The sequence below is a fragment of the Prunus persica genome, chromosome G8, assembly GCF_000346465.2.
Source record: "Prunus persica cultivar Lovell chromosome G8, Prunus_persica_NCBIv2, whole genome shotgun sequence".
NCBI lineage: Eukaryota > Viridiplantae > Streptophyta > Magnoliopsida > Rosales > Rosaceae > Prunus > Prunus persica.
In genome coordinates this window covers 16,658,296-16,685,505 of record NC_034016.1, presented here as the reverse complement: position 1 = coordinate 16,685,505, position 27,210 = coordinate 16,658,296, and the positions used below count along the sequence as shown (strand labels likewise).

General features: G+C 36.1%; 3 protein-coding genes and 1 long non-coding RNA gene across 11 annotated transcripts; 1 reads left to right on the top strand and 3 right to left on the bottom strand.

Moving 5' to 3' along the window:
- LOC18767948 (branched-chain-amino-acid aminotransferase 2, chloroplastic) lies at positions 188 to 9,495 on the bottom strand. Of its 7 annotated transcripts, none has more exons than XM_020570050.1 (11): positions 9,376 to 9,495; positions 9,095 to 9,194; positions 2,684 to 2,773; positions 2,422 to 2,605; positions 2,125 to 2,301; positions 1,880 to 2,011; positions 1,649 to 1,744; positions 1,329 to 1,445; positions 971 to 1,066; positions 717 to 829; positions 188 to 619 (listed from the first exon to the last, which is right to left on the bottom strand). In XM_020570050.1, the coding sequence occupies exons 2-11, from the start codon at positions 9,142 to 9,144 to the stop codon at positions 505 to 507; spliced, it is 1,170 nt and encodes a 389-aa protein (XP_020425639.1). In that variant the 5' UTR covers positions 9,145 to 9,194; positions 9,376 to 9,495; the 3' UTR covers positions 188 to 504. The 7 variants fall into 7 exon arrangements, with proteins under 7 accessions (XP_020425639.1, XP_020425641.1, XP_020425640.1 ...); XM_020570052.1 differs by having other exon boundaries at positions 2,684 to 2,767; XM_020570051.1 differs by having other exon boundaries at positions 9,095 to 9,180.
- Positions 4,958 to 7,640, top strand: LOC109950600. Its single transcript, XR_002272855.1, has 4 exons — positions 4,958 to 5,255; positions 5,372 to 5,423; positions 6,151 to 6,214; positions 7,278 to 7,640. It is a non-coding gene; the product is annotated as an uncharacterized LOC109950600 (long non-coding RNA).
- LOC18766367 (putative branched-chain-amino-acid aminotransferase 7) lies at positions 16,396 to 19,737 on the bottom strand. 2 transcript variants are annotated; one of them, XM_007199582.2, is made up of 10 exons: positions 19,636 to 19,737; positions 19,366 to 19,464; positions 19,100 to 19,283; positions 18,822 to 18,998; positions 18,554 to 18,685; positions 18,094 to 18,189; positions 17,812 to 17,928; positions 17,383 to 17,478; positions 17,154 to 17,266; positions 16,396 to 16,793 (listed from the first exon to the last, which is right to left on the bottom strand). In XM_007199582.2, the coding sequence occupies exons 2-10, from the start codon at positions 19,413 to 19,415 to the stop codon at positions 16,679 to 16,681; spliced, it is 1,080 nt and encodes a 359-aa protein (XP_007199644.2). In that variant the 5' UTR covers positions 19,416 to 19,464; positions 19,636 to 19,737; the 3' UTR covers positions 16,396 to 16,678. The 2 variants fall into 2 exon arrangements, with proteins under 2 accessions (XP_007199644.2, XP_020425241.1); XM_020569652.1 differs by having other exon boundaries at positions 19,366 to 19,450.
- LOC109946258 (branched-chain-amino-acid aminotransferase 1, mitochondrial-like) lies at positions 21,303 to 26,573 on the bottom strand. Its single transcript, XM_020553566.1, has 5 exons — positions 26,540 to 26,573; positions 26,074 to 26,201; positions 25,856 to 25,939; positions 22,160 to 22,259; positions 21,303 to 21,529 (listed from the first exon to the last, which is right to left on the bottom strand). Exons 1-5 carry the CDS (start codon positions 26,571 to 26,573, stop codon positions 21,303 to 21,305), a joined length of 573 nt encoding a protein of 190 aa, XP_020409155.1.

The window sequence follows — 27,210 nt, the reverse complement described above, 5'->3', positions numbered from 1 at the left end:
GACCCCTGATGATAAATCCCTTCCACTATCAACATGGACAAGGTTAACCCAAATCTACCCCTGAATTTGAAAAAATTATTACCCCCAGACCTCAATTAAGGCTATATGAGGAGGTTGTGAATGAAAAATATTCTCAAATTATTTTTGGGTTATACAGTTTTTTTTAAAATCTTAAGAATCAATCAAATTGCATCACCCTCAAACTACTCATCATCTGAATTCTGAACCGTGGTGTTTTCCCTCAAATAGCTCTACTCTGCAGATATTCGTTCGAATAAGAGCACAGGCCAAAACAAATATTTGTCTCTCAAAACTCATAGAAACCTAACCATCTAAGTCATCTTAAGTAGAGCATCTTTGTTTGCCTCTGTGGGTTTTGAGGCCAAGGAAGATGGAATTACCACAACAATGAGCAAAGCCCTAACAAATGACACACTACTATCTAATTAACTGAAGAAAACAAAAAAAGAGAGCAAACTTGTAGGATTTGGCACAAGGAGGGGCTCAATTGATCTCCATGGTCCATCCCTTCTTGTCTTCCAGACGCCCTGTTTGAATTCCGGTTATCGTTTCATACAGTTTCTGAGATAGTGCTCCTTTTCCTGTCTTGTATTCAACCCTGTAATGAAGTGACATCCCCAAATTAAAAACCATATGAAGCTTTAGAAGCCATATAGATATTGATCAAAATAGGAAAATTTTGATGCACTTTGTACCTTTTATCTTGATAAGTTACAGCACCAATTGGGGTCACAACCACAGCAGTTCCTGTGCAGAAAGCTTCGTCAGCTTCAAGCAAATCCTCCACTGGGATAACACGTTCCTCCACCTGTTCCAAAAAAGAAGTTGAAAACATGCTTGTTCTAAAAGTGTGTTCTGAAAAATCTACAAAATTAATTCACCACAAAAATAAAATCTATAAACTTCAAGCTCATTGATTGGATTATCATGACTGAAGAGCACTTATAACCTGGTAGCCAAAATCACGGGCAATGTCGATGATGCTTTTACGAGTAATTCCGGGCAGAACAGTTCCATGTATTGTTGGAGTTGAAATAACATTACCCTGCAACAAATAAACAGTTTTGTAAACTTTCTCAGGTTTTGGAAGTGAACCTGGCGATAAATTAAGTTGACATGAGATTTTCATTTGAGACAAGGTTGATCGTGTTAATCTGACAAAAGATATTAAAAAAATAAATCTTCTCCCTGCATATATTATCTTCTGAAAGGTAGACAGCAGAAGCTGCTTATAATATTGGTGATGCATATCTGAGATGCTGAGTCTAGTTGGAAAACAATAAAGAGTTAAAACTCATTGGTATTACCTTCAGAATGAAAATATTACATGCTGTAATCTCCTCAATGTTTTTTCCAGTTAAAGAATCCAGGAACAAGACATCAGAGAACCCTTTGGCCCTTGCTTGGTTCTGTGCTAGGTATACCTACAAAAAAAGACTCAAAAGTGAGCAATTTTACACAATCAACATCTACAGTAATCAATTCAAATTGATGAATTTTGTTGATATGTTAGCCTCATTCTGTGTTAAAGATCAGCAGGAATCTAGTCATTAAGTCTAAGTGGTTATGAGATAAGTTTCTTTATATTCATGGGAACACACACAACTCAGAAGAAGCAAATGCTTACAGGTGAGTAGTTGGTGATGGATTTGACACCTCCAGTTCCACCGGGAGTAGCTCGATGGAGTTTATCCTCAACGTACAAGTTGAGTGCTGCCAGGCCCTGTCACATACACAATAACAACCACAAAACTAAGTATTCGACCAAAAAAAAAAAACTGCAAAACTAAGTATCAGAAATTAGCCTAGCTTCATCATATCTTGATGACACACTGTTTAATGGTTTTGCTCAACTCACCTTGTGATAACTACCTACAGGAGAAGCAAATATTAGGAATGTGTATTCTGGCGCTGGCCCCACGCCAAGAACAGATCCACTTCCAATGAGCAACGGCCTAAGATACAGTGTTCCTTTCCCTGTAGGGGGTACCTATGCATGTACATATTAAGTGACCAAGAAGCAGATTTCAGCATTTATGAACACTCTTGTGCAAACCATATTGCAAACCAGAAATGCAGGATCTAAAGCGAAAATGAGGCTACCCAACGCTTATTGGCAAGGACTGTTTGCTTTACAGCATCAAGGAATTGCCAAGGAGATGGAGATGGCATGCACATTCTCTCTGCTCCCATCTTCATTCTTAGAGCATTCTCTTCAGGCCGAAACAGCAGAAACCGACCATCTTCTGTCCTGTTCGCCTTAAGGCCTTCGAATAAGCCCTGATCATGGCACCACCACATATATTTATGTGACCAAAAGTTGGATACACAAAAAATAAGAAATGTGACAGAACAAGCTATACTTAATTATTAAATTGTTGCTGCTTAGTGCTAATTAACCTGTCCATAATTCAAAACTCCAGCAGATGGGCTGAGCTCAATGTTTCCATAGGGAGTTAGATGGCCTTGTGAAAACTCATCTCCTTTGGAACACTTCATGGTGTACATGTAATCAGTTGGAACTAATCCAAATTCAAGTTCATCCCAGTTCACATCAGCATACTTTTCATGATCTGCATCATGACTGCACATTTTCATAGAGAAAGAAAGAATTAATATCTAACAAATAAGAGATAATTAACACTAAGAACCAGTAAGTTACCTCTGGATAGAATCAGAATTTGTTTGCAAACCAGGAGAAGGCATAGCTGCAAACTTTAGTCTGGAAATCAATGCAGAACAACGTCTGAAACTAGACAAATGATGTTTGTATTAATAATTTTCTGATCTTCTTGGTAGTTGGTATTAATAATTATATCTAGTGCCCCAGGAATCTCATGTGAGCAAGTTGATATCACAATGATCAAGATATAAATTATAGCTGACACCCTAGTTTTTATAATTGTTTGACCAATCAATGTACCCCTAAAATATTTATAACAAAAAAAAGAAATTGGAAGAAGAAAAAGAAATCAAATATATATATATATATATGATGGAATATCATTATGCTACAAAAGAAAAGGAATCAGCAATATAGAAAGTAATAATTAAATGTAGATTCAGAAGAAAATGAACAAACATTGTGAGATAGAGAGTGAGAGATTGTATGATACGTACGAACTGGAGACTGCTGACAAAAAACTGGGGAGGAGATAATGCAAGCAGGTTATGAATGCTTTTCTTATATATCTCATAAAACCTACTGTATGTGTGTTTTATTTTTGTTTTAATTACAGCTATGAAAATGATAATTTCAAATACACTAATAAATAAGTAATTAGCTGTAATTATTAATTATGGAACAATAATAATCTATCAATTTTTGTTAGGAGACTGTCTCTTCCTGTCAAGGTCTAAAATATCGGTGATATCGGAAATATCGATAGTCCAAAAACACGGAAATTTCGATGGAAATATCGGGATATTATCGATATCGATAAAAATTGAATAAAAACCACGAAAATTGTAAGAAAAACTTGGAAATTTTTATTGAAACTTTGGAGGATGCTTATTTAGTCAATTATCTATTAGTTTATCACAAAAAATTGGAAGGAAATGCATTGCATGATGGATTTAACTAATTTAAGTTGATTATATAGCAAGCTAACAAACACTGTGAGTGTAGAAAATATGTAGTAATTAATGAAAGAAGATTAAACACACCACAATCATTTATATATAAAAATTTACTACAATATTTTACATTTTATACATTGCATGGTATGATACATAAATGACTTAGTACCACATAGAGTTCCTATGAGGTTGATAGATGTTGAGAAAAATATGAGCATTATGTTTTGTTTTGGAGAGATGTTGAGAAACAAGAGACGGCATGGTAACCTAACTATATGTATAGAAATATGACTACAACTAATTAGTTAGGTGTGTGGTTGAATGGTGGAGTGAATGAGTAAGTTGAAACGTGGTGAGTAGTTGAAAAGTTGAAACTTGAAAACCAGCTCGCAAGTAGTGTATTATATATATTAGATTACATAGATTGTAATCACAAACTGATGACCAGTGTAGTGGTTAAGAGGTTGCAGTTTTTCGAAAGAGGCGAAAATATCGATATTTAATACGTTGCTTCCTGTTTTGTTTTTTCCCTTTTTGGGACATTTAGAATTAAGTAACTCATGTAACCCTTTTTCTTTCCAAAATGCTGTATCCCTTTTTCTTATAGATTAGGTCTTTTGAGAAAGCCTAGAAGTCAAAAACTGACCTAATTTCTGGTTTTTTTAAATATATATTTTTAATAATTTGTTTTATTTGACTTCTCAAACTACTCTTTTTGCTGCTGTTAGGTAACATTGTACACAGTGATTCATGGCTCAGTTGAAATGAAGATGGGTAAATTTTTCTTCTCAAGTAAACACCAATACATTTAGGTGCATCAATACATTTGTACCCTTTTTTTCTTCTCTTGTTTGTCTATCTTTTGTCTCTTAACACTGATACAAACAAACCTAACCATCTCTGGTTCACCTAAAGCTTTTGTCACTGCAAGATTATGGAAGAAAGAATCTAAAAGAAGTTAAAGTAGCTTCTTTGTTTGTCTCTGGGGGTTTTGAGGCGAAGGAAGATGGAATTGCCATAACAATAAGCAAACTTTTCATCTGCTTCATGACTGCACTTAATTTCATCCACAAATAAAGATATGTATAAGAGATAAAATTAACAGAGCTTAACACTATGTGTCCACTATAGGTCCCTACTGTAACAAGCCGATCCTAAATTAATTTTTAATTATTAATTTATTATGAAAAAAATACTATTTTATCCAAAGAATATTTTATTAGGTCAAAAGTTGACTTTTCGCTCGAGAAGGAATTTGGGAATTTCAGTTATACCGTTGCATAGAGCACATCGAGATGAATTCATAGACACGTAGTGGACTCAAATCGGAGTTGTAACGAAGAAGTTACGATCAAAAGAAGTTCAGTGGCAAAATCGTAAATAAACCCAGATTTCTTCTTTCTCTAGCGAATTTGACGAGCAGCACTTTTCAAACTCCGATTTCTCCTTCGTCTAGCCACAAATTCCAACGCCATAACTTGCAAACACTTCGTGTCTCTCTCCTCTTTCCATACATATCCATATCCAGCCTTGATTCCAAGTGAATCAACCAGAAAATCGAGCCAAAGTTGAGCTCGAAAACGGGCAGTTTTGAAACCGGAATTTTCAGTGGACACCGACGCCATTTCCGGCCAAGTCCGGCCGCCACAACTCAGGTAATTACACCCAAACTACTCTCCTACCTTCCCTTTGTGTTATTCCTTGAAAACCTGAGGTGAATCCATTCCAATTTCTTTGATTTCGAAACTAAAATTTTCTAGGTTTTTTTTAGACAGAAAGCTTCGTTCGAGGGCTTTAAAGGTGGACTTGATCTTCGAGCCAAGGTATAAAGTTATTCCCCTTGATATGCTGAATCCGTAGGTATGATTATTGGCCGGCGGTTTGGAGTTTTCCGATCGCCGGAAAATTGCTCAATACACCCGCCAACGGTGGCGGCGGGTGGCAGCGCGTCGCCGGGGTCTCAATGTTGGATCTTTATCCTAGAATGTTTCCCACGTCATCCCGAGCACAACGGTATACTAGGATTTCAATTTGGTTATCGTTTGGTCGTCGATCAGATATCACATATTAGGCGTTATCCGGGTTCGATACGTTTGAACCGTTGGATTGTAATCAATTTAATATATGTTGATCTAGGTAATTCCAGGATCGTATAGAATTTGACAGATCGTGAATCGGAGTCCCGGATACTCCGAAATCGTGAACCCTAGGGTTAAATAACCGTAATCGTCCGATCGTGATCAATCCGACCGTCCAATTTGGACCAAACTTGCAGGACATCATTATTAAAATATGTAGAACCTATAGAAACGTTTGGATTGTTAATTGGAGGTTGTGGACCAGAAGGGGTATCGGGTTGACCAATATGGAAGTTTATCGCTTAGCGAGTCTCGGGTCCTTTCAAACCATTCTAACCATCCGAAATGCTTAAGTGGGCATAGGAATGATCTTAAATTGGTGCACGCACTCTTAGGAGACGGGGGTCAGGGTTTTTAATTAAAGATTATATTGAGCAAGATTATTAATAAATTATTATGATGGTTTAATCAGGCATACGGGCTTAGGCGGACCCGCATGAGGGACCTTCGAAAGGTCCAGCTAGCTCGGACCAGCAGTGAGTGGACTTTTGTTTTATAAATGATTTTTATGCAATTGAATTTCCTTATTTGATCTTGAATAAGTTTTATTGATTATGGCTTTCCTAGCATGATTTGTTGAAGTTAAATATCTTTATTTATATGCTGCCTAGTTGAATATGCTAAAAGGATATGAAAAGTAAAGATTGAGATATTATCGGATTGAATGGCAGCAGGATTTAAGGATAATTAAGAAATAGTTTTATAAATTCTAATATTTTTCAGAAATATTTATTTATTTTAAAAACCACCTTATGTACCCAAGGTTGCCTTCGGATTAAATGTTGCCTTCGGAATGAATGTTGCCTATGGAATAAATTGTTGCCTTCGGTTATGATAATGTCCATGGACATAATAGTTACCTTCGGTTTAGTTAGCGTGCCGTGGGAGAGAGGAATGCGGATCAGGTTGACTAAAGGTCTCCTGAATCCTTCGAGATTACGGCTCGGGTTGACCTTGTATTATCGAGACCTGCGAGAATGTGTCACAAATTGTGACATGAGGAATTGACAGCATATAAGGAATTGACGGATATCAGGAATTGACGGAAATAAAGGGGTGCACCTAGGTGGTAGTTTTAAATTGATTTCAATGCTTTTAAGAGAGTTTTACCGACCATGAGTATGATTGACATATACGTATATAAATATATGAATGCATTGATTTCAGTACGAATATAATTAAGAGGATAATTTAGTTTTGCATAACTATTTTTACAGTGGGGTTAGTATGTTCATATGCTATTTTCTAAACCTTTATTTTTGTCCACTCACATTTTTGAATGTTTGGGGCCCCCAGACAATAGATGTGCACCAGAGCGCCACCACCGGGCAGATTCCACATTCCGCTACACTCTCCCTCTTTTATAGAATTTTCTTTTGAAATCAAATTGTTCTGCTGTATATTCTTGAATTAGTTGCTCTGATGAATTGCCCTAGGACTTTCTGTGTGGCCTGAGGCCGTTTAGTTTATCAGAACTGTTTGGATATAAATTGGAAGCATGCTGGCAGTTGAGATATTTATATATATGCTTTTTGACAGGTTGAAATTTCGGGAAATGATCAAGTTACAGGGGAGATTTTGCCGAATTTTCGGTAGAAGTTGAACTAGTAATAAACTTGAATTTTAACTAGAAGGGCAATTTAGTCATTGTGCCTGGCACTCGCCAAGTGTTGGACACGCACAGGGTTCGGCTCGGATTTCAAAGTGGAATTTGGGTCGGGTCCTGTCACCTACAATTTCTATTTATACTTATCATTTTATAAATCTATGTGTAGAACCCAATTTCAAACTTAAATGACCAGTAGGATATAAGACGTCATAGTATTCCTATGTTTTTATATCGTTGCCATCAAACTTCATATTGTATTTATAATTTATTCAAAGCATTTCATTAACTGTCATAATTATAATTAAAACTCCCTATTAATAGTATATCAATCGCATCATTTCTTTTGGTTGCTATTCACTCTTATATATCGCACCCTAAAATTGCAAACCAATTAAAAAAAAAAAAAGTAAATTACATATCCCATAATATACATATGAAAAATATAAATATAAATATAAATATATACGTATAAAAATATAGGTATATTATTTACCAAATTTTTTTTAAAAAACTAAGTCAGTTGCTTTGTAATTGAAATGTCCATACATTTTTCATAAATTAAAAATAGGTACATTGTGTAATTAAAATTTATGCACATTTTTTATAAATTAAAAATACATACATTATTTATAAGAAAAAAAATAAGTTTGTTATACTAGGTAAATTTTTTTACTAGGTATACATTATTAGAGAAAAAAAATAGGTAAATTATTTAGAGAAAAAAATAGGTTCATTTTAAAATAATTTCATAAAAAAATAAATAGATTATCAAATTATTTTTCATAAAACAAGTAATAGGTACATTATTTAGAGAAAAAAAAATAGATACAAAATTTAGTGAAACAATAGGTTCATTATACTAGGTAAATTGTTTTACTAGATACATTATTAGAAGAAAAAATTGGTACATTATTTGGAGAGGAAAAATTGGTTAGTTTAAAAAAAAAAAAATTTGTTTTCATAACACAAACAATAAAAAGATGATCAAATTATTTTTCATAAAACAAGTAATAGGTGCTTTATTTAGAGAAGAAAAATAAAGGTTCATGTAAAAAAAGGTTTTAAAAAAATAAAAAAATAAAAAAATAAAAAAATAATTATTAAATTATTTTTTAACATAATTAGAATGTACACTATTATTCATAAAATTATAATAAAATAAATTACTATTCATATAATTCATGAAAGGAAAACAACATAATTTTTTAATTAAATAAACCAAAACGTTAATCACCTATAGATTACTAATACGTTAATGTTAAATTTAATATTTAATTTCAAATAAATTTCTAAATTAATTTCTACATCCATTACAACGATTTGGAGATCTTTTCAAATTCAACGTGTGTCATTAGTTACACCTCCCATAACACATTAACTTATAAATATGGGTAGTTTTGGAATCTGAAAAATACAATAAATCAGATTTTAAGTTATATTAGGTAACTTGCTTAGTTGAATCCTAGTCATTGGGTATTATTTGAAAAAATTGGGTATTTTAAATATAAAAATAAAGGGAAGTGTTGTAGGTGATTTAAAATGAATTTTATGGCAAATGACCCATTAGTGTAGTGGTTTGGAGTATTTACTCATTCAGGCAAGGTCCTGAGTTCGAGTCCTAGCATCCGTGTTGTGTGTGTGAGTTTAATATGCTATCGCCTATTTCAATAGGAAAGGTCCTAAAAAAATAAAAAAAAGAATTTTATGGTTCTTAGCTCAATTTACTAATATAAATCATATAAATCACCTTTGAACAACAGATTCAGAAATTGCTTGCAAAGCAGGGGAAGGAGGCATGGCTGCAAATTAATGCGGGATAAAGTCTTACACCAGCTGCAACAAAGAAACTGATCGCACTTTGTCAGATTGTTAATTTTAAAATACAAAACTAATTTATTTATCTAATTTTGTCTTCTGAATCAGAACTACAAAAATAATTAACTTACAAGTAGATTCAGAAAAATGAACAAACACTTCTTAACAGAATATGCAGATGAGAGAGAGAGAGAGAGAGAGAGAGATACTTACGAACTGGAGAGGCTACAAACAAAGTGGCCGGGCTTGCGTGCAAACAGCAGAAGGATGCTATCTTTTATATGGAGTAACTGTACACCAACTAGCCTTTGCAATAATTTGATTGGAAATTATCTCATCTCGGCAGAATGCAAGCACGATTTATATTTATGGTGAGTTTTCGAATTATGACTGGAAAAAATTGATCGGTAATAAAATATATTATTATTAAATATCATGACTAATTTTGCTATATTATAAAGGACATCAGTCAACAGCTCAATATCTTACGAAAACAATAAATCAACCACTAACAAAGAAAAGTCGGATTATAATGATTAGCAAAATAGAAAGCTACTAATGATTATAATGATTAACACTAATAAATTCGGATTACGAACCGCACGTTTTTTTTTTTATCAATATCCGCCGGCTGCGAATCCTCCCGTTAAGATAAGTATTGTAAAAGTGAACGTGAATAAGTTTATATAAGAAAAGATCAAGGCATGCCTTCTTTTTTCAACCCAAAAGGCACCATTTCTTCAAATAAAAAATATATTTTTTTTTAACTTCAATTTTGAGGGCTCAACATTTTGAGTAAGTTGGCTTTAGATAGAGTGATACTTCTACATTATTATTATTATTTTTTTTTGGGTCAATTGAATTTCATAGAAACCTCAAAAACAGAGGCAAAGAAAAACAAAGGGACAGTAAATACCATAAACGAAACCAAGGTGAAAACAGGGCCACAGTGAACACTCTAAGACTCAGACTGTCAGACACAGCAAACCTGTTTCCCACAGAAAAATCAGAAAGTTGGGGGCCAAGGTAGGCCGTCAGACTTTGAACAGTATTCCTTTCCACATTCATATGGTGAAACCCATCAAGTGGCATACATTTTGGCTAAAAAAAGGACGTGCTTCTGTGGAAAAGTTTGACTTATACAAGCAGTAATTCCTTTGTTTGCGGGTGGTGGGTGGGGAGTGTCGGTGGGTGTGGGGGAAAGAGCTTGTTAATTACCTGGAAATTGAGATGAAGAGCAATTTCTATGATGCTTTTTCTTGTGATCCCTGGAAGAATAGTTCCATTGGTCGGTGGAGTTAAAACCACGTTACCATGCAACACATGATAATGTGATTGAGTTTATCATACTCATAATTTGAATTGTACAAAAATGAAATTCTTGCTCGGATGCGTAATTTAAATTGACATTCTAACAACATAACATGTTGAAATGTCCGGGAATTGAACATTTGGTATAAGAGGCCAAGCTATGACAACTGTAATAAGTACTACCTTCACAATGAAAACATTACATGAAGAAACCTCCTCAACAATTTTCCCAGTGGCTGCATCCAGAAATAGGACATCCGCGAACCCCTTGGCCTTAGCCTTGCTTACTGCTTCAAAAACCCAGAGCAAATTGTAGCAAAAAAATCATTTAGGTAAAATCTTAACACATAATAAATAACAACGCCAAACAGATCTTCAAGCAGATCTCTGCCAGTCAATCCCTTCTTATTATGCAAGAAGGCTAATCTGCTCACCTTGTACCAATTGCCAATGGGAGAGGCAAATATGAGGAATGGGTATTCAGGGGCTGGCCCAATACCCTGTCCCTTTACCTGGTGGAGGCACCTGGATCAATCCAAAAAGACAAACTTATTCAATCCCTTGTAAAATAGATCTACTTACGTAATTCTCACAATGTGATGAGTAAATGTGACATTTTATACGAACCAAAGTAAAAAGAAAAAATGATGTGCATTAACCACACTTTCTATAGAGGATGTGATTAGTAATGTTGTCAATAAATGTGGGCCACATTTTTATTGAGGATGTAAAAAGAAAGTAGGCTGATTGTGATGGCATGCACAATCTGTCTGCACCATTCTTCATGCAAAGAGCATTATTCTGTTCTGGCCTGAATAGCTGAATGCCACCATCTTGTCTTCTATATGTCTTGAGGCATTCAAACAATCTCTAATAATCACCACCAATTAGGGTTAGTCACTTCCAAATATATATATATATATATATACACGTCACATTTACATGACTTGCATTGCATTGCAAGATTATGGAAGAAAGAATCTAAAAGAAGTTAAGGTAGCTTCTTTGTTTGTCTCTGGGGGTTTTGAGGCGAAGGAAGATGGAATTGCCATAACAATAAGCAAACTTTTGTGATTTTCGTAGATTCTATTCTATCAGTACAATGAGGAGGAGAAGCTTAGGAGATCTCTATGGTCCATCCCTTCTTGTCTCCAGACTCAGGGCCGTCTCTGAGATTTTGAGGGCCCTGTGCGAAACTTAAATTGGGGCCTCACATAATCTAATACAAAAATACTATAAAAATTTGCCATAACTTAATGTCATAATTTTTTTTTTATAACTAAAATTCACCATTAATAAATATGTAATGACAATCAGAAATTAAATTTATAAAAATTTTAATGTTTCCATTTGATAAAGTTAAATGTTTGGTACAAAAATAAGCTCCTTGTGCCCCTATAAGGTCCCTTGCTGCCTCAAATAAGCAATCTGTGTTTAATAGGAAAAAAAAAGTAATCAACCCTTTCACTTTATCAATAGCAACATCAATAAGCATGTCTTCAGATTATAAGTTTTTGCTAACTACATTGACAACACTAAATATATCATACCAAATAACCATCCCCAATAAGAACTCAAAATTTCCAAGTTCATATGTTGCCAAAGATTTGAGTGGTCTTTACGAATTTAGGAATTAGGGTTTTCTCTTTTTGGTGTTCAAATTCCAGAAATTGAAAGAATAATAGAAATTGTCAAAGGATTGAAAGAATAACAGAAATTTTCAAAGGATTGAAAAAAGAACCAAAGAGAAATTGATGAACAATAATTATTACTTACCAGAAAATCAGAGTTTACGAGAAAGAAGAAGCCATGAAGTTTTTTTTTGTTTTGTTTTGAATGAAGAAAGTACTTTTCTTGAAGAACGTTTGGGGGATATATATATATATATATCCCTACTTAAATAATATCAAAAAAGGCTAGCCAAATTGACCTCAAGGAGCATCGAACGCTGGCCCTTTTGTGAATAGATTTGCGCTCCAACCAACTCCCCTGAACACGTTGCTGTGCAACCAACTCCCCTGAACCAACTTCGGCCCTTAAGAATCGGGGACCCTGTGCGGTGGCGCCACTTGCACCACCCCAAGGCCGCCCCAGACTACCTGTTTAGATTCTAGTTAGAGTTTCATATAGTTTATGAGATAATGCACTTTTTCTTGTTTTGTTTTCAACCTTGCAATGGCTTGACATCCTCAAATTAACAACCATACAAATAATAAATCTTAGAAGCGAGGACAAAAGCCCTTTTTTTTTTAATGCACTGCACCTTTTGTGTGATTTCTGAATTAAAAAAAAAAAAAAGTATAGCTACGCGGCTATACTTATTTTGACACGGGCACCTAGAGCCAAGGCGGGTCCTTTTATATATGTAGAATAGCCACGCGGCTATCCTCGGTTTTTTCTGATTTTTTAAATTAAAATAGTATAGCCGCTTGACACGTGGGCGCCTAAAGGGAAGGCGGGTCCTTTTTTCATATATAGTATAGCCGCGTGGCTATACTCGGTCCCTTCTGAGTTGTTTGTTTTGAAAAATAGAATAGCTGCCCGACGGGTCTATATATATATAGCCGTGCGGCTATACTCGGTTTTTCTAGATTTCAACAAGCTACTCCACCCACATTGTTGTGGGTTTTATCTTCTGGATATGAATTCTTACCGGCATTTTTTGGTTTGTGAAGCAGGGATTTACCTAGTATAGCACAATACAAAAATTTCTAAAATTGATACACTTTCGACCATACTTTTAAATATATTCGAATATTTAAAAATAAATATAGGACCAATAATTTTATTCATTGACAGAGAGTCTCTCTCTCTCACTCTCTCGCCTGAAACCAAGAGCTAAAATTTATAACAAAATTTGACATATAGAACTTACGTTAGTTAAAGACGTATTGAGAGAGAGGCCCAATTGAAGGCCCATCTCTCCTTCTGTTTTTCTCATCAACACGAGCCGAGGCCCAAGTCTAACACGAGCCGTCTTCCAGCCCTCCCTGCGACCTCATCCTCTTCAATCCTCATCTCGCCACCCCAAAATCTAAGCCAAGATCATCATCTCGTCCCTGACCTTGGAGATTCCAAAATGGCGTTTTCTTTCTGGGTCAGACCAGCCCAGGCAGCCTAGGCCGCCTAGGCGGCCGCCTAGCTCCTAGTCCCCGCCTAGGCCGATTTTTCGAACACTGCCTGATCATCAGAAACCTCTGCAGAAAATAGTATATTCTTATAGCTTCTTGATGCTAATTCCTTGCCTAAACTCCTTGAAAAACTTCCTCATAGGAAATCATGCCCGCCCACCCGAAAGCCATTGTTCATGAATAATTTCTGCATTCATTTCCTTGCACTAGTCTAGGGAAGAAAACATGTGGTGCATTTCTTTCTTGACAGAGGAAAGCAATTAAAACACTTGAAATAAGCAAACTGACGTTGATCCCAATCTATTTCAGTCAGTTTCTGCCAGTGCCAACCAAGCAGGCAATTCTCTCAGGGAAAAAAAACATGCGTTCATGGCAGAACCAGTTACAGTGAGCAATAACTCGCCAATGTCATCAGAAGGAGGCCCTACAACAAATACTAAAATGATGAATTCCCTACCCTCCATAACACAATCACCATCCGAAAAAGACAACTTGCAGACAAGTATACTATCTTCCTGGACAATCATTATTGAAGATGGAGAGCTTGAAAATCTTGTTAGATACCTTCACTGCATGCATGGCCCTTATGCTAGGCCGACTGCCGTTAAACGCAGCAGACCTAAGCACGCAGACTTTGCTGTTTGTGGACTGAACTGCCCCTCCACAACTAAATTGACCAACTTGAAATGACAGGACCAAAGTGTTAAAAGTGGAAAGTGAGGGTTTAAGCACACGCTACCATTCGTCTTCCCGAGCCACCACCATCACCTGCGCCTTCACTTCTCTCGCTCTCTCATGGCTACCGCTACTTCAGCTAAGCGAGTCGGCACTCATAATGGCAGCTTCCACTGTGACGAAGCCCTCGGCTGCAAGGTCTACAAGTTAGTTAAGTAGCATCCAAGTTCCTTCAGGTTCTGATTGATAGATTGCTTCGAGTCACTATGATATATTGGTATCTTAATTTAGTGTTTTAAAAAGCTTTCCCCTTTGTGTGTTCTGTACACTACACACAAATGCATGAATTTTCTTTTGTAATTTTTCTGACCCTGTGGTATTTGTGAATTGTGGCACTGTCATGTGTGCTGGGGGTCTTATTCAAACTATTTGGGCTGCCTGTATTAGCCTAGGCACTGGAGCAGATCAAGTTAATCTGTATTAGCAAAGCAGATGTGCTTTGAAGTGCTCAATCAATTGTTTTGTTGTGGTTTGTCCTTAGCAAAGAGAAATGTGTGAGGGAGAAGCGAGATATATGAGATCATGCTAAGCCTTCAATTTCTGCACAATATTTTCGTAGAAAACAGTAGGAAATAACTTGCTGCTGTGGGGGCAATGGCTCCAATTCTGCTACGAGAGAGCAATGCGTGAAGTTTCTTCAGTGCCTGCCTGCTGCTGTGTTTGCGCCTTATGGTTTTACATATAAAAACTAGTCCTGCTTTGCACTTGGAGTCTTGGCCCAATTTCCCAACCACCTGTTTAATTTAATTCAACTTCAGTTCTTAAGATGCACTAATCTCAACCATTCAATCAATATCCCCACTTGACTTCACTTTAATGGATGGCTTGGATTTGCACACTAATTGTAATAATAGCAGAGGACTTCAAAACATTTAATTTCATCATTACATGCAACTGACCCAATTTAGGTCTTAATAGTACGGTGAGTAGTTCTAGTGTATTGTTGAGTAATAAAAGGTAGGTATAGGAGTTTTTGTATGTTCATAAATAAAATGGATTTATAACATGTTTTGCACTTATATACTGAGTTTCGGTATCAATATCGATTGGTAAACGTAGTTGAATTGTAAAACACCTGGTGCAATCATATCGAAAACTAAGCAGTTGAATTGTAAATTCCAGAAGTGCAGGGTCCGAAGTGAAAATCTAAGCCCTGATCATGGCAGTGTTTTGCCTTAAGACCTTCATATAAGCCCTGATCATGGCACACCATATATTAAGAACATGTCACAGAAAAGCTAGCTAGCTAGAAACACAGCTGGATGCACCAATGCTGCTACTGATACGTAAAAATCTAATTATATTAGGTTGTGGCTCATTGTGGTTCGAACTAATTAAAACCATAAAGGGGGCTGCTAAGTGAATTAACCCGTCCATAGTTCCATGACTCCAGCAGATTGGTGGAGCTCAATGTTTCCATAGGGAGTGAGATATCCTTGTGAAAAGTCATCTCCTTTGGCTTTGGAACATTTCATGGTGTACATGTAATCAGTTGGAATTACCCCAAATTTGAGGTCATCCCAGTTGACATCAGCATACTCTTATACATTTTCATGGAGAAACAAAGAATTAATATCCAAGACACAAAATTTAAAAAGGTACAATAAAAAGTGGTCTAGATTTAATTAACAATTAGTGAATTGCCTTTGGATAGATTTAGAAATTGTTTGCAAATTAGCAGAAGGCATGGCTCCAAATCTTAGCCTGGAAATCAATGTTGAAAATCGTCTCGACACCCTGCTGCAACAAAATAAAATGAACACTCATCATGGATTCTAGCGATATTGGTGTTTGAATTCAGTCACTTAGTAGTTCTAACTTCTAATTTTATGTAGTGACCGAGACACGGATATTCATGTTGAGAGTGTTATCTCATATCGGAAATAAAAGTCTTGCCTAAGTAGTGTAAAAGATCTTGGTTCTCTACTCTTTGCCAATTGATTTTAGATTGAATATCCCCATTCTAAAATGGTATCAACTCTCCGTTTTCAAGCAACCACAGAATTGTCCCAAAAAAAATACTTTGGGAAAAAAAAAGCAACAAGAAATCCATTTGTTCTCAATCCGCATCGATGTCGAAATAAACTTTCTCTCAACAACAAGTAATGTTTAATAATGCACACGATTAGTACTTGTGGATTCAATTATTTGTAAATAAGAGTGAAAATTAAAGTCAATATTATGACAAAAAAGAAAATAAGATTTAATGCTTGCAATAACAATTGAGCATCTTTGTGTGCAATAACAATTGAAATCAAAGAACATCTTTGTGTACATAGCTAGAGAAGAAGCTTCATTGGCAATGAGATATGGGGATGAAGCAGCTAGCTATAGCTTGTTCAATCAATGAGCACGGTCCAACCCATCTTGTCCTCAACCACACCTGTTTGAATCTCTTTAAGCACTACACGCAGTTTGTGGAACACAGTTTCTTCCCCTGTTCTGTATTCGATCCTGCATCAACATAATCCATTTTTAGCTATTAAATTCCAAGGATAACATTGAAAATGCCCATGTATTTGTAGCCTGCTTCGAAGGGTTTTTTTAAGGAAATCTTTTGCTCGGCAGTGTTTTTGTTAATTAAAAATTCAAATAATTTGTGGATATGTTTCATTTGAACCATTTCGATGTACTGAAACACGTTTACTGGAAGTGCTTTTATTAGAAGCATGTCGAAAATCACTCGGAAATTCTTGTTTTTATAACTCAGAAGCACTTCTATAAACACTCTCAAACAAACTATTCTATTTTAGTCAAAGATAATTAAAAACGCTTTTGACAAAATCAAAAACATTCTCAAACACATGTATCTACCTTTTATCTTGATGTGTTATACTAGCAACAGCAGTGACTTCCACTGCAGTCCCTGTACAGAAAACTTCATCGGCAGCCAACACATCCTCTAGTGGAACATCACGTTCCTCCACCTTAACCAATTTTAAAAAACATGCTTTTAGATCTTGCTATGATAAATCACAATTATGGAATCGCTTTTCAAGCCAAGCAGTAATATAATGCTTTGGGGAAGACAAGGGGTGGTTACCATGTAATTTCGATCACGAGCAATTTCTATGATGCTTTTTCTTGTGACCCCTGGAAGAACAGTTCCACTGGTACGTGGAGTTAAAATCACATTATCCTAGAGCAGTGAAAAAAATTGTCAGACTGATGAAAAAAAATTGTTCTTCACATGCTAGATAACTGTTGTTTTGTTATAGTCCCACATGATAGGTTGTGAGACTGTGAATGTAATTTTTAACCATCAAGAGCGTTTATATGAACGATCCGACAATATAACATGTCATACTGATTGATAAGAAAACCATTCTTTATGCTATTATTTCCTTTCGCCCGTTTGAAAACATTTTAACAACCCAGAAAGTTACTTGCACATGCAATATGAAACAAGAGAGAAAAAAAAAAAAAAAAAAAAAACTAACAACAAACCCTAAAAAAGTGTCATCAATAATACCTTCACAAAGAAAATATTACATGAAGAAACCTCCTCGATATTTTTTCCAGTGGCTGCATCCAGAAACAGGACATCAGTGAACCCTTTGGCCCTAGCCTTCGTCACTACTTCAAAAACCTGTTGTGTATTGCAAATTGGATTGGAGCAAAAACAAAAATTATTTAGATTAATCCAATATTATCTAATCTTTAAAATAAAATAAAAAATAAAATTTTTTTTTTCCCATGCCCCAAATTCCAAGTCCTATCCATTTTCATTATGCAAGTTGCCTGTTTTACTTACAGGTGAATAGTTGGTAATGCTTTTGACGCCTCCAGTTCCTCCTGGTGTGGCCCTTCGAACCTCATTCTCTATGTACAAATTCATGGTGGAGCCACGCTATTGTTACATGGACAAAATCAATTGTCGTTTTAATTAGAAGACAGCATTTCAATAAAAAAATTCTAAGCAATACGAATGCAAATTTAAAAATATGGTGGGCGCCTCAAAGTATGAGAAAAACAAAATTGATATGAAACAAATTAGCGGAAAAACTAACATACATGAAGGAAATTACTATTGGTGCAACTCATCGGCGCCTAATTAGAGGACTGCTGTAACTATTTTTGAAGATTATGGACGAAAATGCAACTCGGATATAACTTACAGACTATTGTTACAGTTTTGCTTAAATAACCCTATGTAATATGTGGAAGAGTTATATATGAAAAGTTAAATTTAAAACCAATTGATGATAACTTACTTTGTGATAATTACCAACTGGAGTAGCAAATATTAGGAATGTGTATTCTGGTGCTGGTCCTAGGCCAAGAACAGGGCCACTTCCAATGAGCAATGGCCTAATATACAATGCTCCTTTCCCTTCAGGTGGTACCTATGCGTACATATATTTCCAAGTGATCGAAAAAAGATTTCAGAATTCATAAACACACCTGTGAAACAGTATTGAAAATTAAGTAGTAACGTTGTAAATTCCAAAAGTAAAGGGTCTAAAGTGAAAATGTGTATACCCAACGCTTGTTGGCAAGGACAGTTTGCTTTAAAGCATCAAGGAATTGGTGAGTAGATGGAGATGGCATGCACAATCTCTCTGCACTCATCTTCATTCTTAGAGCATTCTCTTGAGGCCGGAACAGCTGAACACGACCGTCTTTGGTCCTGATCGCTTTAAGACCTTCTAATACTCCCTGATGACACCACCGCATAGGGATAAATACTTTTAACCACTAGAACTACAAGCTTCAATACTTCAAACCTATTATTAAATTGTGACTAGTTAATGTATAACCTGTCCATAATTCAAGATTCCAGAAAATGGGCTGAGCTCAATTTTCCCATAGGGAGCGAGGTGGCCTTGTGAAAAGTTATCCCCATTGGAACATTTCATAATGTACATGTAATCTGTTGGAATTACTCCAAATTCAAGTTCATCCCAGTTCATGGCATCACCATGCTTTTCATCTGCTTCATGACTGCACTTAATTTCATCCATAAATAAAGATATGTATAAGAGATAAAATTAACAAAGCTTAACACTATGTATATATAAATCACCTTTGAACAGCAGATTCAGAAATTGCTTGCAGAGCAGGGGAAGGACGCATGGCTGCAAATTAATGTGGGATAAAGTCTTACACAACTGCAACAAAGAAACTGATCACACTTTGTTAGATTGTTAATTTTATTTATCTAATTTTGTCTTCTGAATCATAACTACAAAAATAATTAACTTAAAAGTAGATTCAGAAAAATGAACAAACACTTCTTAACATGCAGAATATGCAGATGAGCGAGAATGAGAGAGAGAGAGAGTATGACACTTACGAACTGGAGAGACTACAAACAAAGTGGCGGGGCTTGCGTGCAAACAGCAGAAGGATGTTATCTTTTATATGGAGTAACTGTATTCCAACTAGCCTTTGCAATAATTTGATTGGAAAATATCTCATCTCGGTAGAATGCGAGTACGATATATATTTGTGGTGAGTTCGAATTATGACTGGAAAAAATTGATCGGTATTCAAATATATTATTATTAAATATCATGACTAAATTCGCTATATTATAAAGGATATCAGTTAACAGCTCAATATCGTACGAACAATAACTCAGATTGTCAGACACAGTAAACCTGTTTCCACAGAAAAATAAAAAAGTTGGGGGGCAAGGGAGGCCGTCAGACTCCGAACACTATTCTTTATCACATTCATATGGTGAAACCAATCAAGTGGCATACAGTTTGGCTAAAAAAGGACATGCTTCTGTGGAAAGGTTTGGCTTATACGAGCAATAATTTCTTTTGTGTGTTTTTTTTGTGGGGTGTGGTTGGGGGTGTGAAGAGCATGCTTTTTCTTTGGATCCCTGGAAGAATATTCCATTGGTCGGTGGAGTTAAAACCACATTACCCTGCAACACATGATAATGTGATTGAGTTTGTCATACTCATAATTTGAATTGTACAAAAATGAAATTCTTCTTTGGGTGCGTAATTTAAATTGATAGTTTAACAACATAACATGTTGAAATGTCCAGGAATTGAACATTTGGTATAAGTACTACCTTCACAATGAAAACATTGCATTCTCCTTACAATTTAAGTGCTTTTCTCCCCTCCTATTCAAGGAGGGGGGTGTGGGAATCAAGTTTTAGCAAAATCCTAGGTCAAATATTTCCTTCCATTTGGAGATTATTTGATTTGGGGATCCTTGCCTCGAATTGGGGATTTGATTTCCATTCCCTAATTGATTTAAATCCCCTAAAATCAGAAAAATAATTCCTTTCCCAATAAGGATTATTTTTCTCCAAACCCTAACCCTACGAGGCTTTATAAATACATGGCTACGCACAAGGGTTGATGTACGTCTAAAATCCTATCTGAAACTTTGCAGAAATTCCCTCTCACAAACCCTAGTCGCCATAATTCTTTCTCTCTCACACACGGCTCCGGCTACCCGGTTTACATCTTACATATATCTCCATACCTTATTTTGTTATTGTTTCTCTACGAATCAATTAAACTAACTTAAGCATCGGAGGGCCTTTGGCCAACACCCTGCGGGTGTGGTCCTCTTATTTCAATTTATTTTGCAGGGAGAAAGAGGCGATGAAGAAGAAATGAGAATCTATCAATCGAATATTCTCGTGGGAAGAAATTTCTCCCACAATATGTGTATTGACATATCCCCATTACCTTGACGTATTCCCATAAAGATATTGCCTATTTCTTGACTCCGACGACCCCTTCTCTGTAGGGGGAGTGAAGATAAGTTGTGTCTGCGTGAATTACTAAAGTTTATATGGAAGAATTTATTGTTGCTGTTGCCGCTACTATCACTGTTGATGTTGATGTTGTCGCTATTGTCGCCGTTGATGTTTCCTTTATTTACTTCGCTTTCCATTGCTATGGTAATTGCCGTTGATGTTCCTGTGTTTTGATCCGTCTCCACCCTAACCCTAAACACTATCTATTTCCATTGCACTAAACACTTGACCTATAATCCTAGCCCACCGCCGCTGTCTACCTTGCTATCGTCGTTGCCGCCTACCTTGCTATTTGTTGCCACTGCCCCCACCCCACCATTCATCACCATGCCCAATGTTGATGCCTTTGTCTCTTCACTTGCTTTTGGTTCTACTTCACCTATTGCCGTACTCACAGAGTTTTTGTGTTCTGCCTTACCTACTACTGTGCTCACAGGGTTTCTGTATTCTGCCTTACCTGCTGCCATGCTCACAGGATTTCTGTGTTATGCCTTATTTACTGCCGTGCTCACAGGATTTCTGTGTTCTGCCTTACCTATTGCCGTACTCACAGGGTTTTTATGTTCTGTCTTATCTACTGCCGTACTCATAGGGGTCTGTTTTCTGCCTTATGTACTGTTATACTCACAGGGTTTCTGTGTTCTTCTATATGCCCTATTTTTTAGAGTTTGCTCTTGTGTTTCGACTGCGAACTTTGCTTTAGTTTGTCACTTGTTTCACTCGTGATTGATGAAAAGACCTTCTCTACAATTGTTGCTTCTCAGGTATGGTGTTCTGTGACTCGCTTGTCAAGTTGGGCGTGCGAAATATCTTTGCCCCAACTTGAGGGGGAGTGTTGGCGAGTCCTTACTTAGTTAGGATTTGGGTTCCTTATTATGTTAGGACTTTGGTTACTTACCCATTTATCTAGTCATATTATAATTGAGATTTATTTCCTCTTGTAATTTATATTTATTTTCTATTGTAATTTGGATTTATTTCTTATTTTATTTAGGGTTGTAGTTCTTTATAAATACCTCAATATTGGAGAAGAATAAAATATGAGCCAATATGAGCACATACAAGCATATTTGAATATTTGCCTTACTTTGTTTGACAGAAACCTCAATATTTTTCACAGTGGCTGCATCCAGAAATAGGACATCAGTGAACCCCTTGGCCATAGCCTTGCTTACAGCTTCAAAAACCTACAGCAAATTATAGCGAAAAAATCATTTAGGTAAAATCTTAATGTGTATAAATAGTATAGCCGGGCGGCTATACTCAATTTTTTTTTAATTAAAAAAAAAAAGTATAGCCAATGGAATCCTTTTTTTTTTCTTTTAAATTTTTTACGCTGATTTTCGTTTATCGATAAGAGTAGTTTAAACTATTATCCATTATTATGAGGCCATTGCCTGAGTCTCTATTGTCTCCTTTTCATTTTTTACTTTTCCGAAGTTATTACACATATAAAGAATTTAGTACTTTCACGTTTAATGCTCTATTATACACGTACATACGTATTTTTCAATAATACATTTGTATTCTGTACACGTCTTAAAGACTCGGTAAAATTCACACTTTTTAAAAAGCAAGTACAATACTCGTATTGTACATGTATATACATATTTTTCTTGTTTACTTCACGTATTATTGAATAAAAATAATATATATTAAAATATTATTTAGTGACAGAACTTTTAAGTTGTAAAGAGGACCTCTTTTTATTATTATTATTATTTTTTATAAAATTTTAAAAAAGGGTATAGCCGTTTGGCTATACTGATTTTGACACGAGCACATCTAATCTCAAGCCAGGGTTTTTATTTTATTTTATATATTTATAAATAGTATAGCGGTGCGGCCTGTTTGGGATTTTGGTACATTTTATTCTATCAGTACAATGCGGTGGAGGAGAAGCTTAGTAGATCTCCATGGTCCATCCCTTCTTGTCCAGACAACTTGTTTGGATTCTGGTTAGAGTTTCATATAGTTTTTGAGATAATGCTTTTTTTCCTGTTTTGTATTCAACTCTGCATAGCTTGACATCCCCAAATTAATAACCATACAAATTATAAATCTTAGAAGCGAGGACAAAAGCCAATTTTTTTTTAATGCACTGCACCTTTTGTGTGATTTCTGAATTTTTTTTTAAACATTGTATAGCAGCGCGGCTATACTTATTTTGACACGTGGGCATCTAAAGGCAAGTGGGCTCCTCAAGCCAAGGCGGGTCCCTTTTTTAGTATAGCCGCACGGCTATACTTGGTTTTTCCTGATTTGTTTTTTTTTATTATAAATAGTATAGCAGACCAGCTATACTTATTTTGACACTGGGCCCCTAAAGGCCAAGCGGGTCCTTATATATATATACAGTCCCAATTTCTTGCACCATAGGTCCAAGAGATTGTGGTTACCCTCCGTTAGATCTTAGCCGCGCAGCTATACTTGGGTTTTCTGGGTTCCAACGAGCTATTTCATCCCCATTGTTGTGGGTTTTATCTTCTTGATGTGAATTCTTACCGGCATTTTTTGGTTTGTGCAGCAGGGATTTACCTAGTATCGCACAATACAAAAATTTCTAAAAATGATACACTTTTGACTATACTCTTTAAATACATACGAATTATTTAAATATATTCGACAATTCATAGATGTGGATCTCGGACCTATGAATGGGAATATTCCAAGAACTCACAAAGAAAAGAAGAATATTTAAAAATAAATATAGTACCAGTAATTTTATTCATTGACAGAGAGTCTTCTTGTTGCCTGATAAAATATAGTACAAACATCTCTCTCTTTCTCTCACTCTCTCGCCTGAAACCAAGAGCTCAAATTGATAACAAAATTTGACATACAGAACTTACGTTATTTAAAGACGTAACTGAGAGAGAGGCCCAATTGAAAGCCCATCTCTCCTTCTGTTTTTCTCAACAACACAAGCCGAGGCCCAAGTCTAACACAAGCCGTCTTCCAGCCCTCCCCGCGACCTCTCATCTTCTTCAATCCTCATCTCGTCACCCCATAATCTGAGCCACCATCATCATCTCGTCCTTGACCGTGGAGATTCCAGAATGGCGTTTTTTTTTCTGGGTCAGACCTGCCCAGGCCGCCTAGGCCGATTTTTCGAACACTGCCTGATCATTAGAAACCTCCGCAGAAAATAGTATATTCTTATAGTTTCCTGACGCTAATTCCTTGCCTAAACTCCTTGAAAAACTTCCTGACAGGAAATCATGCCCGCCCACCCGAAAGCCATTGTTCATGAATAATTTCTGCATTCATTTCCTTGCACTAGTCTAGGGAAGAAAACATGTGGTGCGTTTCTTTCTTGACAGAGAAAAGCAATTAGAACACTTGAAATAAGCAAACTGACGTTGATCCCAATCTATTTCAGTCAGTTTCTGCCAGTGCCAACCAAGCAGGCAATTCTCTCAAGGAAAAACAACATGCGTTCATGGTAGAACCAGTTACAGTGAGCAATAACTTGCCAATGTCATCAGAGGGAGGCCCTACAACAACATACTAAATGATGAATTCCCTACCCTCCATAGCACAATCACCATCCGAAAAAGACAACTTGCAGACAAGTATACTATCTTCCTAGACAATCATTATTGAAGATGCAGAGCTTGAAAATCTTGTTAGATACCCTGCACTGCATGCATGGCCCTTATACTAGGCCGACTGCCGTTAAACGCAGACCTAAGCACGCAGACTTTGCTGTCTGTGGACTGAACTGCCCCTCCACAACTGAATTGACCAACTTGAAACGACAGGACCAAAGTGTTAAAAGTGGAAAGTGAGGGTTTAAGCACACGCTACCATTCGTCTTCCCGAGCCAACACCATCACCTGCGCCTTCACTTCTCTCGCTCTCTCATGGCTACCGCTACTTCAGCTAAGCGAGTCGGCACTCATAATGGCAGCTTCCACTGTGACGAAGCCCTCGGCTGCAAGGTCTACAAGTTAGTTAAGTAGCATCCAAGTTCCTTCAGGTTCTGATTGATAGATTGCTTCGAGTCACTATGATATATTGGTATCTTAATTTAGTGTTTTAAAAAGCTTTCCCCTTTGTGTGTTCTGTACACTACACACAAATGCATGAATTTTCTTTTGTAATTTTTCTGACCCTGTGGTATTTGTGAATTGTGGCACTGTCATGTGTGATGGGGGTCTTATTCAAAATATTTGGGCTGCCTGTATTAGCCTAGGCACTGGAGCAGATCAAGTTAATCTGTATTAGCAAAGCAGACGTGCTTTGAAGTGCTCAATCAATTGTTTTGTTGTGGTTTGTCCTTAGCAAAGAGAAATGTGTGAGGGAGAACCGAGATATATGAGATCATGCTTAGCCTTCCATTTCTGCACAATATTTTCGTAGAAAACAGTAGGAAATAACTTGCTGCTGTGGGGGCAAAGGCAATGGCTCCCATTCTGCTACGAGAGAGCAATGCGTGAAGCTTCTTCAGTGCCTGCCTGCTGCTGTGTTTGCGCCTCACTGGCTCACTCTTGTGTTTGGGCGGGTGGAAATGAAAGTCAATATTATGACAAAAAAGAAAACAAGATTTAGTGCTTGCAATAACAATTGAATATCTTTGTGTGCAATAACAATTGAAATCAAAGAACATCTTTGTGTGCATAGCTAGAGAAGAAGCTTTATTGGCAATGAGATATGGAGATGAAGCAGCTAGCTAGCTTGTTCAATCAATGAGCATGGTCCAGCCCATCTTGTCCTCAACCACACCTGTTTGAATCTCTAATAAATACTACCTTCACAATGAAACATTACATGAAGAAACCTCAACATTTTTCCCAGTGGCTGCATCCAGAAATAGGACATCAGTGAACCCCTTGGCCTTAGCCTTGCTTACTGCTTCAAAAACCTACAGCAAATTGTAGCAAAGAAATCATTTAGGTAAAATCTTAACACATAATAAATAACAACGCCAAACAGATCTTCAAGCAGATCTCTGCCAGTCAATCCCTTCTTATTATGCAAGAAGGCTAATCTGCTCACCTTGTACCAATTGCCAATGGGAGAGGCAAATATGAGGAGTGTGTATTGAGGGGCTGGCCCAATACCCAGATCAGGGCCCGCTTCCCAGAAGCAGAGGCCTAACATATAATGACCCTTGGTGTAGGCACCTGGATCAATCCAAAAAGACAAACTTATTCAATCCCTTGCAAAATAGATCTACTTACGTAATTGTCACAATGCAACTTATTCAGAGTCTCAAAAGTCGAGCACTATGCAACTCATTATAAGATTTTTTTTTTCCGCTAATGATTTTATTAATGCAAAAAATTAAAAACTTTAGATAAAGGGCGTACTTGGTTTTTTATTTTAATATTTTTTAAAAATAGTATAGCCGAGCGGCTACACTTATTTTGACGCGTGGTCATCTAATCGCACCAAGTGTTTATAGCCGGACGGCTATACTCGGTTATAAAAACCGAGCTAAGTGTTTATCATGAAATCTTACCTGATGTAGAATCCAAATTTAGACATGTAGTCATGAGGTTTTATTTTTTTGTTTAGAAATAAAGTTTCATTAAGAAACACTAGCCTCTCTGCACGCGCTTCCGCGCATGCGAGAGGTTTTTTTTAAAAAAAATTTAAATTTATTTTAGAATTAAAAAAGATAATGAATATTTGTGTTCCATAAAAATAGGACCCATTATCTGAATTTTTTTTTAATTTTAATTTTTTTAATACGAAAAATTGTGAATTTACCATATTATCCTCATTTAATTAATAATTTTAATTCTTAATGTTTGCATTAACCAAGGGCATTTTTTGGTATTTTGAATGTTTTACCATTCTCTGCCTTTTGCTTTATATATACTAGCCTCTCTGCACGCGTTTCCGCGCATGCGAGAGGTTTTTTTTTAAAAAAATTTTAATTTATTTTGGAATTAAAAAAGATAATGGATATTTGTGTTCCATAAAAATAGGACCCATTATCTGAATTTTCTTTTAATTTTAATTTTAATTTTTTAATACGAAAAATTGTGAATTTACCATATTATCCTCATTTAATTAATAATTTCAATTCTTAATGTTTGCATTAACCAAGGGCATTTTTTGGTATTTTGAATGTTTCACCATTTTAAAAGCGTTTTGCTTTATCTATATATATAAAGCAAAAAGGCA